General features: G+C 43.6%; 1 protein-coding gene across 1 annotated transcript in view; it reads right to left on the bottom strand.

The window, feature by feature from the left end:
* LOC142158595 (cytosolic phospholipase A2 gamma-like) overlaps positions 1-14,395 on the bottom strand; it is an 82,001-nt gene that overhangs the window by 45,691 nt on the left and 21,915 nt on the right. Inside the window, exon 5 of the mRNA XM_075212703.1 lies at positions 10,264-10,378. Coding sequence (XP_075068804.1) covers positions 10,264-10,378 — 115 coding nt within the window. The remainder of the gene's footprint in view (positions 1-10,263; positions 10,379-14,395) is intronic.

Genomic DNA, 14,395 nt, shown 5'->3' with positions numbered 1-14,395 from the left:
TCATTGCTCCATTGCGAATTGTCATTGCTGAAATAGAAATACTAGGCCTTGCAGGCTTTTCTTCTGAATTTGCCGTCAAAGTGTACAATGTTATATACACCCGAAAAGAAGAGCTCTATTGCTCCATTGCTAATTGTCATTGCTGAAATACAAATACTATGCATTGCAGGCTTTTCTTCTGAATGTGCAGTCAAAGTGTACTGTGTTATCAAAATGGATTCACAGCAGTACACAGAAGAGCAGGAGCACCAACCAGCTGGTGCCACCAGTCATGATGATAGTAATCCCTGTACGTCATCTAGTAAAGTCTATGTAAAAGTGCATAGTGTTTTTAAATCGGGCAAACAAAAATGTTAAAAAATACCTTTTACCTTGGTCAAGAAAAAAGAGCTCTAATCCAGGCAAAGTTATCTGCAGAAAAAAATAAAATTGCCAACATGCCATTCTACACAGGCAATGGAAAGAAAGAATGAGGCCTTCACCTTTCTCTATGAGTGTGAGATCTGAAACTGTTACTGAGGCATCTTCTTGTAAGGTCATTCGTGACCAGCAAAACCTTGTCATTCGGACTCCAAAATTGGTTCCCAAATACTCTTACGTGTAACAGTCGTGCTGGAAGAAAACAGTAAGGCATTAGAGGAAAATGTATGTTTAGATTCAGAAATAACACCAATCCCCGAGAAGAGTCCATCCACGAGTGCTATGTGTAATTGTGACCATTCTGATAGTGTGATTACTGCAGGTGTGTGCCTAAACATCCCGAGTGTAGCCGATGATACACCAATTGAGGATGCCACTTTGGAATTGCAACAGGATGAGGGGGATATTTGTGTAGCCGACGAGGGCGCTAATGAGGATGTTGATGAAGATGATGTTGTTTTTGTAAGTCATGCACTGGTGGAAGCAGTTCAGGCACGTGATAAGAAGAAGACCATTGTCATGCCTGGACATAAGACCAAAAACTCCACTTCTTATGCATGGAATTATTTTTACCCAAATCCTGACAACAGTTGTCTAGCCATTTGTAGTATATGTAAATACACAGTCAGTCAAGGGAGGGACCTTAACCATCTAAGCACCTCATCTAAGTTATGAATTTGATGCAAGATCATGGCAAGATGTTGGGAAAGTCAGAAAGTTGTGATAAAAAAATAACAACAAGCAGTCCATCATCAGCTAGGACCCTTCTCTCACCTACATCCTGACGCCTGCAATCTACACCCACAACACCGTCCTCATTAATATCCTCATTAGCGATTGGAGTTAGTCCTGCATCCAAGTTGCTAAGGCTAGATGACTCCTGCACTCTCCTTGCTTCCTCTGAAGAATTCTTGAGCATTAGTCCCACTGCTGCTGCTGTTGCTGCTGCTGGGGGTGAATCTTCATCCCAGGAGCAGACCAAGAAGAAGACTACTAGTAGTTTACAACAATTGACTGTTAAACAATCCTTTGCAAGAGGAAGCAAGTATGAAAGCTGTCACCCAGTCGCAAAGCGGATCACATACGCCATGGCGACTATGCTAGTATCAGATCTGCGTCCAATATCCACTATTATTGGAGCTGGTTTTAGATAGTTACTTGAGGTCTTGTGTCCCCGTTACCAAATTCCTTCACGACACCATTTCCGAGAAAAGCTATTCCTCACCTCTACCAGAAGGTTTGTAAAAATGTAATTATTGGGCTACAAAATGCCATTCTACCCACTGTACTCTTAACAACAGATATGTGGATAAATGGAACTGGGCAAACTAAAGATTATATGACTGTGACATGCAAGTACGTCACATTTGTCAGAGGCAGGCTACTCTGTGTATCACCGGCTTCACTAAGAGGCATACAGCTGACAATCTGTTACAAAAACTAAGGGATGTCATTGCAACATGGCTTATCCCGCTTGGACTCTTATCAGGATATGTCATTTCTGATAATGCCACCAATATTGTGAGAGCATTACAACTGGGTGAATTCCATCACATTCCCTGTTTTGCTCACACAATAAACTTGGGGGTGCAAAGCTTTTTAAAAAATGACAGCAACGTGCAGGAGATGTTGTCTGTGGCCCATAAAATATATGGACATTTCCGGCATTCGGCAACAGCGTGTAGATTGCAGCAGCTGCAACAGCAATTTAATTTGCCATGCCACCAACTGAAGCAAGATGTGGTGACAATGTGGAATTCCACCCTATATATGCTTCTGCGGATGGAGGAACAGAAAAAAGCCATCCACGCTTACTCCACAAGCCATAACATTGGGAAAGGAGAGGGGATGTATTTTAGCCAAGCGCAGTGGAGAATACTTTCCGTGTTGTGCAAGGTGCTGAAACCATTCGAAGTAGTCACATGTGAAGTGAGTTCAGACACTGCTAGCTTGAGTCAAGTGATTCCCTTAATTAGGCTTTTGGAAAAGCAGCTTGAGAAACTAAAGGAAATGATAAAACAAAGCAATTACGCTAAGTATGTCGGACTTGTAGATCAAGTACTTTATTCACTTCACCAGGATCCAAGATTTATCAAAATCTTGAAATCGGATCACTACATTTTGGTCATTGTGCTTGATCCTCGGTTTAAGAGCTATATCTTCTCTTTGTTTCCAACTGACCCAGATCTGAAGAAATGCAAGGAGCTCCTGGTGAGAAAGATGACAGCTCAAGAGTTACGTGGCAGGATGGCGTCTCCTCCTTCAGTTTCTCACTCAACTGCTGCTAGGAAAAAAACTTTGCTTTCCCTAGGGATGAAGCAGGTGATTCAGCACCAAAGCTTTATATCTGGTCTGGTCTAAAAGAATTGACCAAAAAACGTTACACCTCTGCAGCAACTCCACCTGATCCTACTATCAGCATGAAAAGGATGGTGGAGGATTATTTTCACGACAGCATAGAAATAGACACATCAGACAGTCCCTTTACATACGGGGAGGAAAAAAAGGGAATTTGGTGACCCATGTTCCAGCTAGCTCTGCACTGCCTAAGTTGCCCACCCTCCAGTGTGTACTAGGAAAGAGTTTTCAGCACAGCCAAGAACCTTGTCAGCGTTAGGCATAGGAGGCTACGTCCTCAAAATGTGGAAAAGATGATGTTCATAAAAAAGAACTTCAAGTTCCACGAGGAAGGTCTTTCCTGCCAATTACATCAAAATACTGAGACTTCTGTAACGGTGGATTTCAGTGGTGATGAATTAATAATATGTGAGGATAATGTACACACTGATGAGGGTGATGGTGAGGATGAGGCTGAGGATCATGACAACAACATCTTGCCACAGTAGAGTTAATTAACAGCACTGGTACCTTAGGTGCCTTAAGGCCATTGTTACCTTGTTTTGTGGGGGCCCTAACAAACCATGCACTACAGCCACAAGGAGTGACACTTTTGTGGCTGAAGTGTTTGGTTTGTTAAAGTGTGCTTGTCCTTTTTAAGATCCAACGTAAGGGAGGGTGGGTGGGTGGTAGGGCCCAAGGACAATTTCATCTTTCACCACTATTCTTTTCTGCCACTGCTGTGTGCCAATGTGTTCTAGATGTGCTAGGAACTGCCGTGTTTGAATCATTGCTCTGTCGCTTAGCATCCAACCAGGCCGCTGCAGTATTTTAGTCAGGTTAATAATAATGTAGGATCAAAAAATGAGCAAAATTAAGTGATTTTAGCATATTTTAGCAATTTTTCTTAAAAATTACAGATCCAAAACCAAAGCCAAAACCAAAATACACGAGCGTATATGTATGCATATATATATATATATATATATATATATATATATATATACATGCAGGTAATCTAGCTGCAATAGCAGGTTATTTGCAAACTGCTTAAAAATGGTTGAGGAGAGTATTTCATGTTGAGCAAATGCATTGACTCGTAGATCACACATTCATACATTTGGTGATTTGGCTATACACACACGCATACATACATACATACATACATATATATATATATATGTGTATATATATACAGACACACACTCCACTTCTGGGAACTCCTTTAAGTCAGTATACGTCACTCGACCCTCGGTCGGCCCGCAGCCAAGTCTGTCCCCACCACTAGGGGCTCCAGCGAACACCTGGCCTTCTGAGTAGTTCCCGAGTTTCACTGTACTGGCTTGGGAGTTCCTAACATTATAACCGGCCTGGGAAGATTGGTATCATACGGTCATGGACAGCGAGGAGTCGAATCTGTCCCCAGCCCAGATTCTGGCCAACCAGATACAGGCGGTTTCTCAAGTGGTGCAGAATTTATCCCAGCGCCTGGCAGTCCAAGAAGGGGCTTCTAGAGACCTGCAGCTCCAGCAAGTTCCCGCTGGTGACACACCGGAGCCTAAGATGAATTTGCCTGACCGATTCTCTGGAAGCAGGCCAGCCTTCCGTAATTTCAAAGAGAGCTGCAAGTTGTACTTTCGTCTGAAACCACGTTCCTCTGGTTCCGAACAACAGAGGGTAGGGATCATCATCTCTTTACTCCAGGGCGACCCTCAGTCTTGGGCCTTCTCCTTGCCTTCCACAAGTCCAGCCTTGCAGTCAGTGGATGCCTTTTTCCAAGCTCTGGGGCTATTGTATGACGACCCGGATAGGGTAGCCTCAGCTGAGTCTCATCTCCGTACGCTGAGGCAAGGATGTCGCTCAGCGGAAGAGTATTGTGCGGAATTTCGATGATGGTCCACGGATAGCGCCTGGAATGATCCAGCATAGGACTCACCGAGCAGATTAAGGATTCTTTGGTCCAGTAGCCGATATCCGACACGCTGGAGAACTTGATGCAAATTGTTATAAAAATTGATCGTCGGATCAGAGAGAGGAAGGCTGAACGGGAGTCCTCTGCTCCTATGGACATTTTCGCTAACCTTGATAACACTTTGCCCGATTCCTCTGAACCCATGCAGTTGGGCGCTTATCGTTTGCCTCCGGAGGAACGCTCCAGAAGACGCTCACTAGGCTTGTGTATGTATTGTGGTCAACCAGGCCACTTAGTTCGTTCATGTCCCAGCAAGCCGGGAAACTCCAAAGCCTAAGTGCAGTTGAAGAGGTGCGCTTGGGTCTTCAGATTACCTCTTCAGACAATTCTTTATTAGTTCCTGGACGTCTAACTTTCCGTGAGAGATCCATGGACCTGAATGCTTTTCTTGACAGTGGTGCGGCTGGTAATTTTCTGGATATACATTTGGCTCAAACGCTTGATATTCCACATATCAGATTAGGATCAAGCATCACCACATGTGGTTTGGATGGTAACCCCTTGCCTGGGGGAAGGATTCTCGCTAGGACTCCAATGGTTCGGTTGTCTGTAGGAGTCCTCCATACAGAAGAGCTCTCTTTCTATCTTATCACTTGTCCCTCTGCTCCTTTGATATTGGGGTATCCCTGGCTTCGCAGTCATAACCCCCTTATTGATTGGAAAACAGGGGAGATTGTCCGTTGGAGTCCCGGATGCTCTACGTCCTGCTTGACCCTGCCTCTTAGAATTATACAGCCTAGTACAGAATTGTTGCCGGTACCCTACCAGGACTTCAGTGATGTCTTTTGCAAGAAGAAAGCTGATTCACTTCCACCACACCGGGAATACGACTGCGCTATTGAATTGGTACCCGGTTCTAAGTTGCCCAAAGGGCGTTTATATTCACTATCCCTTCCTGAAACACAGGCCATGGAATTATATGTAAAAGAAAACCTGAAGAAAGGGTTCATCCGCACTTCTAAGTCTCCGGTAGGTGCAGGTTGTTTTTTCGTTTACAAAAAATCTGGCAGCCTGAGGCCTTGCATCGATTTCTGTGGACTGAATAGCATCACGATTAAGAACATGTATCCTTTACCCTTGATCTCTGTCCTGTTCGATCAACTAAAAACAGCTACTGTATTCTCTAAGATTGACCTCTGAGGGGCCTACAATCTTATCCGAATCAAGAAGGGGGATGAGTGGAAGACTGCCTTTAATACCCACTCGGGACATAACGAATATCTCGTAATGCCATTCGGTTTGTGCAACGCTCCGGCAGTCTTTCAGGACCTGATTAACGATTTATTACGTGAGTTCTTGGGAAAAACAGTTGTTGTTTATTTGGATGACATCCTAATTTATTCTGAATCCTTATCTCAGCATCGTCAGCACGTCCGACAGGTTTTATTGAGATTACAACAACATCATCTGTACGCAAAACGGGAGAAATGCGAATTTGAGGTGTCCACAGTGGCATTCCTGGGTTATATCATCTCCTCATCAGGATTCGCTATGGATCCCGCCAAGGTGCAGGCAATTCAAGATTGGGTCCTACCTACTAACTTGAAGGCGATCCAAAGATTCCTTGGCTTCGCCAATTATTACCGAAGGTTTATTGGCTCATTCTCCTCGTTAGTGGCTCCTATCACTGCCCTCACTCGAAAAGGAGCAAACCCAGCGGAGTGGTCCGCAGAAGCACTGGCGAGTTTTTCAGCTCTCAAAGCTGCCTTCATTTCCGCTCCAGTCCTTAGACACCCTGACCCAGGACTTCCGTTTATTGTGGAGGTGGACGCTTCGGATGTCGGTGCTGGTGCCATTCTCTCTCAGAAAGACCCACAGAGTAAAAAGCTACATCCTTGTGCATTTTTCTCGAGAAAATTTCTGCCAGCGGAATGTAATTATGACGTCGGAAACCGTGAATTATTGGCCATTAAGTTGGCATTGGAGGAATGGCGACATTGGTTGGAGGGAGCTGCACACACCATTACCATCTTCACAGACCATAAAAACCTCCAATATATTCAGACTGCAAAAGCTCTGAATCCCAGGCAGGCTCGCTGGGCCCTATTCTTCACCAGATTTAGGTTCATAATCACATTTCGTCCAGGTTCAAAAAATATTAAGGCTGATTCTTTGTCCCGAAGTTTTTTGGCCCATCATCCTCAGTCTCCTGACTCGCAGTCTATTATTCCTTCAACTTCAATTCATCTCGGACTCACCCAGGATCTGGGAGCCACTATCCAACACTTCCAGAAAATTGCTCCCGTTCAGACACCTCTCAAGTTATTTGTCCCGGTTCATCTAAGAAAACCTGTCCTCATAGAAGGTCACAACAACCGCTCTGCTGGTCATCCGGGAATTCATAGGACTATCGAAATCCTTTCTCGCTGGCTTTGGTGGCCCACCTTATCGGATGATGTGGAGGCTTACGTTCGTGCCTGTCCTGAGTTTGCTAGAAACAAATCTGCTAGAAACCGCCCTTCTGGTCTACTGCTACCCTTGCCTGCTCCAAGCAGACCTTGGTCCCATCTTTCGATGGATTTTATTGTTGACCTTCCGGTATCTGCAGGCCATAACACCATTTGGGTAGTCGTGGACCGATTCAGTAAGATGGCACATTTTATATCCTTACCCAAACTACCGGATGCCAGGACCTTGGCTACTTTGTTTCTGACCCATATCTTTCGTCTCCATGGTCTTCCTGAAGACATCGTCTCGGACCGAGGATCTCAGTTTATTGCACGTTTTGGAGATCTTTTTGTAAGTCCATTGGGATCAGTATCAGTCTGTCCTCAGCGTATCACCCGCAGTCGAATGGACAGACAGAAAGAACCAACCAGTCCTTGGAACAGTTTTTACGCATCTATGTTTCAAAATTTCATGATAACTGGTCCTCTCTCTTGCCCTGGGCGGAATTCGCTTACAACAATTCCTGCCATTCCACAATACACACATCTCCGTTCTTCTGCAACCTCGGATTTCACCCGAAGTCCAACTCTTTCTCTACTGCTGTTCCCAGTGGGGATTCTGGAACACCTGCTTTTACGGCCAGGTTGAGATCTATCTGGAAAAAGGTGCACTCTGCACTGGGTCAAGCCTCTCAAAAATCCAAGGCTTTCGCTGACCGCCATCGTGTGCCATGTTCTCTGAAGGTGGGAGATCGGGTTTGGTTGTCCACACGGAACATCAAGTTGAGGCAACCTTGCAAGAAACTGGGGCCCCGATACATTGGACCATTTTCAATTGAGAAAAAGGTAAATCCAGTGGCTTTCAGGCTGAAACTCCCACCGTCTTTAAAAATACCCTCGACATTCCATTGTTCGCTTCTGAAAAAAGTCGCTGCTCCCAGCAGATTCAGTCAGCCTTCCTCTAGCAGGCCTCGGCCTTTGGATGTGAATGGAGACCAGGAATATGTCATTGAGAGAATCCTTGACTCAAGGAGGGTCCAAGGCCAAGTTCAGTTCCTGGTGCACTGGAAGGGTTATGGCCCTGAGGAGCGATGCTGGATACTGCGGAGGCGTCTCCATGCTGGGAGACTCATTAAAGAATTTTTCAGGAAATTTCCCACTAAACCTGGATGTCGGGTTCCTTAACCCCTCCTCAAGGGGGAGGGGTACTGTTACGAGCCGCCGCGGCTCGCTTCCTGGGTCCTTTAGCGTCCCGGCCGTCACCTTGACGACCGGGACGTCACTTCCGCTCAGCACCCAACCGTTGCTAAGGCAATGGTCAGACGCTCCTTCAGCGCGGCGTCCCGGTGGTATAGAGAGCCGGGAGTGCACGCGCATTCTATAGATTATGTATTGGATTCAGCCTGTGGGCTGAATTAGCAGGCATTAGCCTGCAAATGTGTATACTTCAGGGACAAGCCCTGATTGGTCCCTCTGTGTATTTAAGGCAGTGAGGTCTGCAGCCTCACTGCCGGTTATAGCGTTCTGTCCTCAGTCCTGCTGCCTGCTTGTGCTATCTGTTTTGGTTCCTGCTACCTTGGATTTGACTACCCGTGTTTTGACCCCTGCTTGTTATTGGACCTGTGACCCTTCTCTTCTGACCTCGACCTTTTGCCTGGACTTCGGATTTTGCTTCTCTGCCTGTGTGTTTGACCCTTTGCTTGTCTTTGGATATTGCATCTGTGCCTGTGACCCTTTGACCTAGGATTCTACTTAACTACAGCCCGCCAATCACTCCACTTCTGGGAACTCCTTTAAGTCAGTATACGTCACTCGACCCTCGGTCGGCCCGCAGCCTAGTCTGTCCCCACCACTAGGGGCTCCAGCGAACACCTGGCCTTCTGAGTAGTTCCCGAGTTTCACTGTACTGGCTTTGGAGTTCCTAACAATATTCTATTATCTATATATATCTTTGTCTAATATATGTTTGCATAATATCCATACACTGGGTTAAGCGCCCTCCTGATATCGTGTTCTACTATATATATATATATATATATATATATATATATATATATATATATATATATTCTCTTGGATGAAATTGGCGTAAACCTGAGAGAGTGAGCTTTTAGTGTGGTGAACAATTGGCAGGACACAGTCTGTTATCCATTTTGAGCTTGACCAGCATTGTGAGTCTTCCAGGTGTAAGGACCCCTCTGAGCAAATGACCAGTTACGGGATGTTAGTGGGGATCCAGAGGCCTCCAATGATATACAGCACTGTTATTGCGTATATTCGGCAAGTTTGAGAGCTAAATTTAAAACGCTACTGCTTTTAAACATTGACATTTTAAAATTAGCTGTCAAACTCGTTGAATATCAGCGAGTTGCAAAAAGCGCTGATTAATATATTTACCCCTGCACTGTATTAATTCCATGTATTGCTGGAGTACATTTCTATGTTTTTATTACACTTGTCGAAATGGGATCGGCAAAATTACATCAAAATATATCGTAAACTTAATTATGCGGCGTAACAAATCAATTAATATAAGTAATAATTTATGGTCCATAAAGTTGGGAGAATGACAGTTAATTGAGTCTGCTCTGTGATCTGGTTGGGGAAGCAGTAAAGATATAACTAACCAGTAGCATTGTTGTATTCAGCTAGTTTTAGGAACTTGAGCTCATATGCTACTTTGTGTAAATTGTGTTAGCCTCAGTTGGCCAGATTTCCCACCGTAGGACTGCAATTAGCTGGATGCTATTTATTAATGTGTGTATTGCCAGACAAATGAAAAAAAGCAGGCAATTAAAAACTGCAAGAATAGACTTAGTTTAGTGGCTATGTCATATACACCACTTTAAATCTGGCCACCGACTAGAGAGAAACCTTATGGTCATCATCAAATTTGCTCCACATAATCCTTCCCAAGCTCCTACTTAGACATAGTACTATACTGTTGTCAAGAGATTAAAGCATTTAGATAATCATGACTGGGCAATGGTAAATAGCAGTTGGGATTTCCTGAAAAACTTCCACCAGTATTTTGCTGGCTTTTGTTAATATTGTACAATTGGACATTTCCTTGAAGAGAATCTGTTTTTGTTCCGCATGATGAAAACTGTTGACAGCAATTGCAAGATAGCAACTCAATATATTTACCTCTCTTGCATTAATACCCAGTTTCTGAAGGGCCTCTGACACTTTTATCTGTCTTGCTTTAATAGATGATCTTTCCCCTTCTGATGAGTTTAGTACAAGGGGCACTTTTTTATTCCTAAAAAACAAACACATATAAAATATACAATATAAATAATTATCATGTTATAAAGAAAATAGATTTCTGCTGATATGTTCCACCTACATATGTCAATTCAGTGCAGTCTAGGAGGATAATCAGTTTTGTGGAGAAACACAAATCAATTTATAGAAAAATATTCATTTTTTGTAATACAGCAGCACACTTCTAGTTTACCAAAGTGTCTTCTGAGAGTGGAGAGTAGGCATATATCTTGAAATGCGCCTCACTGTGCAAAAATGTAAATATCACATTAAAAGCCACCTCTTACAATTTTAGTAACATCCTCTTTCAATAAAATAATCTTTTTGATTTGTCCCCTAAAATCCTGCAAGGTTTAGTCTCATTAATCATGAGAGTGAGGAGACATGGTCACTATTACATGTATTACAATGTGTCGTTTTTGTTTGTGTGAGCTAAATCATTGTCTTACATTGCTCAGTGTGCAACTGGAGATGCTTTTCTCCAACATAGAGGCACCAAACAGGTCCCATACAAAAAAAAAATAATATATAAATTGTGAACTGAAGGCTATCGGCTCTGAACTGGTGCAAAATTGAAGTCCTTTTGTGGCGTGGAGAGGACAAACTCCTCTCACAGCTAGGAACACCTCTAAATGAGCCTTCTTCACCCCTTTATCTGATTTCAATTGTCTTGCGCTGCAAAAGGAAATCTCAGCCTGCACTGATCCGCTAAAGAGGTGCTCTGGCACCCAAACTCCGTTCCTTGGTATGGACGTCATCATCATCCAGAACCGCTCTCTCCGCCTGAAAAATATTCTGCTCCTCCCCAAACACATCCTGCTTCACAGACCTGTGCACCTCTCCAAAATTTGATGGTCTAAGGTTAGTTTTGCATTAAATATTGGGTATTTTGTACATTTGAAAATGATCTGATGTGTGCAACTTGTATATGCATTTACATTTTTTTCCATAAGCTTTCAAAATGAGATCATAGATCAAAAGACAGAGAAACATGCCAATAAGAAAGCATGTGCAAAAAATTAATAACACGTGCACTTTTACTATAATTTATTCTTTACATTTTTAATGTTATATTAATTGCAAGCTATTTGCATTGTAGTGTACTGTCAATATTTTTTCAGTTGTTAAAGTACAATTATGTTTAAATCATACTTACCTACTCTACAGGAATGTCTGGGAGCTTCCCAAATTTTGGGGCATTATCCTCCTTGACTCCTGGCAGAGTAGGCCACCATTTCTGATCCCACTTCACTTTCTAGTGAGGGACATTGTTAAACAAATCATTTTTTATATACATAATCCCTAATAGAGCAGGGATATTTTTAAATAACTTTAGCACTCTCTAGATCTATGATGGATTGTTGACAGCATTGCTATTTGTATATTGTAGAGTAGAGTCCCAAGTTGTTGGACAAGGGGTGGACGAAGTTTCAAAAAAACATAGTCCCAAAGTCATCCCACTGTTTGTGATTTGTTGTTGTGAACTGTGTATGTGTAAAGAAGCTATATTTTTCTTTGAATACTACCTTTTTCATATTTTTTCTAATTTGATTGTCAGCAGAATGGCTGTAAGAAGAAGGTCATAGAAAGGCTTTAGAGGGTGGGTGTTTCATCGGTTGGGTGGGTGGGGTGGGTGTTTCAAGGAAACATCTTAAGCAGTTGTCTAAAATAGTTGGATAACAAAAATAATCGTCAATTGAATTGAAAGATAAGCAATTAGGATCAGTCATCCTGGGCACCTGAAGCAGAGCATCGTTCGAACAGTTTGAAGTATTGGTTAACCCACTTTGTCTGTCTGTGTGACTGCGGTGGTAAACATACAATAATCAGAGGGAATTCCCCAGCCCCTTGCAGAAGACCCTCCAAAATTTAGCCACGCACTGAACTCCTCTGTTGGAGGTATGTGAAGCTGGAAGACCTCTTTGGTGATAATCTGGGAGAGTTGGAGGTATGACAGTAGCTTTTCAAGGCTGTAAAGTGTACTTGCCTGAAGAAGCAATCCACTACCACCAGTCTGACAGTGTTGCCTTCGGATGTGGGAAGGTCAGTGATGAAAATGAATGCGCCTTTTAGCCCTCCAATCAATGACTGGTTTATGTGTGTAGAACCAGGGGTAACCCAGGATTGGCTTCTTGGGGAGTGTATGACACTTAATCATACCAGCTCCCAGTTACTATAATCAATACACCTTAGCACCTGGATAGTCTTGTGGGTTACCAAAGCTGGTTGTATGGATCATCCATCAAATACTTCTAAGTTCATTGCCAAAGGTAGTTCCATCTTGTGGTCAAAGTCCAAATCTAAGTGATGGAGTTATCCATTCCTTCACAAAACAAGAAGTCCTCTGTGTAGAAGGAGCTAGGCTTCCCGGAGAGGGTAATGGAGGGGCTAAATTGCAGAAAGGAACATTGCCAAATTTACCTCCTGTTAGGGTGAGCAAAATGTTTCTAGACGGCTCTAATTTTTTCAATTCTGAATACTATTTCTTCCAGTGACTTCGGAAGCCTCAATAATACACCTGTCAACGACAAACCCTCTCATCTTTTCTGCTGTGAGAGTCTGAAATTCAACGGCATACTCGACTACTAAGTGATCAAAGTGATCAATCTGGGCCAAACTGGCAGAGGTATTGTTGGTGTCACCTGGAAAGTGAAGATCACCTTGAACATGGCTAAAAACTCTCTTTTGTTACCCATCAGTGGATCAATCTTTATATGTAGTCATATATTCAGTATAACAAATTGTTAGTGTCACACACCAGAGCCTCTGGCTCACTTACTGGAATCTGGTGCATAGACCTGGTTTCCTCCATTGAGCCTCCTTCTCCTGCTGACGGGTCCACAGGCATCCAATGTCTTTTAGATTTTTTTTCTGTAAAGCCATTAGCTGATTACTTGGCACTCCCCTTCATTATTCACACTTGTTTTTAGTAAAATGGTGTCAGATCTTCAAATTCTGTAGCCTGTTAAACTGCTGGAATATTTGGCTCCTTTAAATCTTGGTATCCTGTATCCGTCTATTGGTATTCTGTATCCATGTCTATTCATCAGGTCCTGGATCATATGCATCTCATCTAATCCTGGTATCCTGTATTCATCAATATGTTCTACTAATCCTGGTATCTATCACTACTTGTTTCTTAGCTAATCCTGGTGTCACGGTTCCTACGAAGAGACTCGGCAGATGTTCCGTAGTAAGAGTGGTAATTATAATAAGTAAAGGCAAAGAAGATGATGCAGTTCGGTGTAACTCTGCAGACCACTATGTGGTGTTAAGTTCAGTAGAATGAGCGTCAGCTCTGTAGACAAACGTAGGGACGATGTCCGTAGATGAGCGTCAGCTCTGCAGGCCACTATGTGGCGGAGAGTCCAGTAGAATGAGCGTTAGCTCTGCAGACCACTATGTGGTAAAAGGTTCACTAGAATGAGCGTCAGCTCTGTAGACAAACGTAGGGACGAAGTTCGGAGATGAGCGTCAGCTCTGCAGACCACTGTGTGGCGGAGAGTCCAGTAGAATGAGCGTTAGCTCTGCAGACCACTATGTGGTAAAAAGTTCAGTAAAATGAGCGTCAGCTCTGTAGACAAACGTAGGGACGATGTCCGGGGATGAGCGTCAGCTCTGCAGACCACTATGTGGCGGAGAGTCCAGTAGAATGAGCGTTAGCTCTGCAGACCACTATGTGGTAAAAAGTTCAGTAGAATGAGCGTCAGCTCTGTAGTCAAATGTAGAGACGATGTCCAGAGATGAGCGTCAGCTCTGCAGACTAGGCTGGAAGAGAATAGCTGGAAGCTAACAGGAAGCCACTTCTTTCACCAGGAGGTGACTCAAAGAACAGGCACTGTAGGTAAGGAGGAAGTGCCTTTTAAACTAAGCGCCATTAGAATCCACCAATGAGAGGAGAGTAGAAGTTTTAAAGAAGCTGTCAGGTCTGCGCATGCGCAGACCCGAATCCAAGATGGCGCCGGCCCAGGACGGAGCGGAGCGCCGGAGCCAGGTAAGTCTGCCGGGTGTC

The sequence above is a fragment of the Mixophyes fleayi genome, chromosome 1 (genome assembly GCF_038048845.1).
Source record: "Mixophyes fleayi isolate aMixFle1 chromosome 1, aMixFle1.hap1, whole genome shotgun sequence".
NCBI classification, from domain to species: Eukaryota; Metazoa; Chordata; class Amphibia; order Anura; family Limnodynastidae; genus Mixophyes; species Mixophyes fleayi.
Note: the sequence above shows the minus strand (reverse complement) of the source record. Positions and strands in the feature narration are given on the sequence as shown.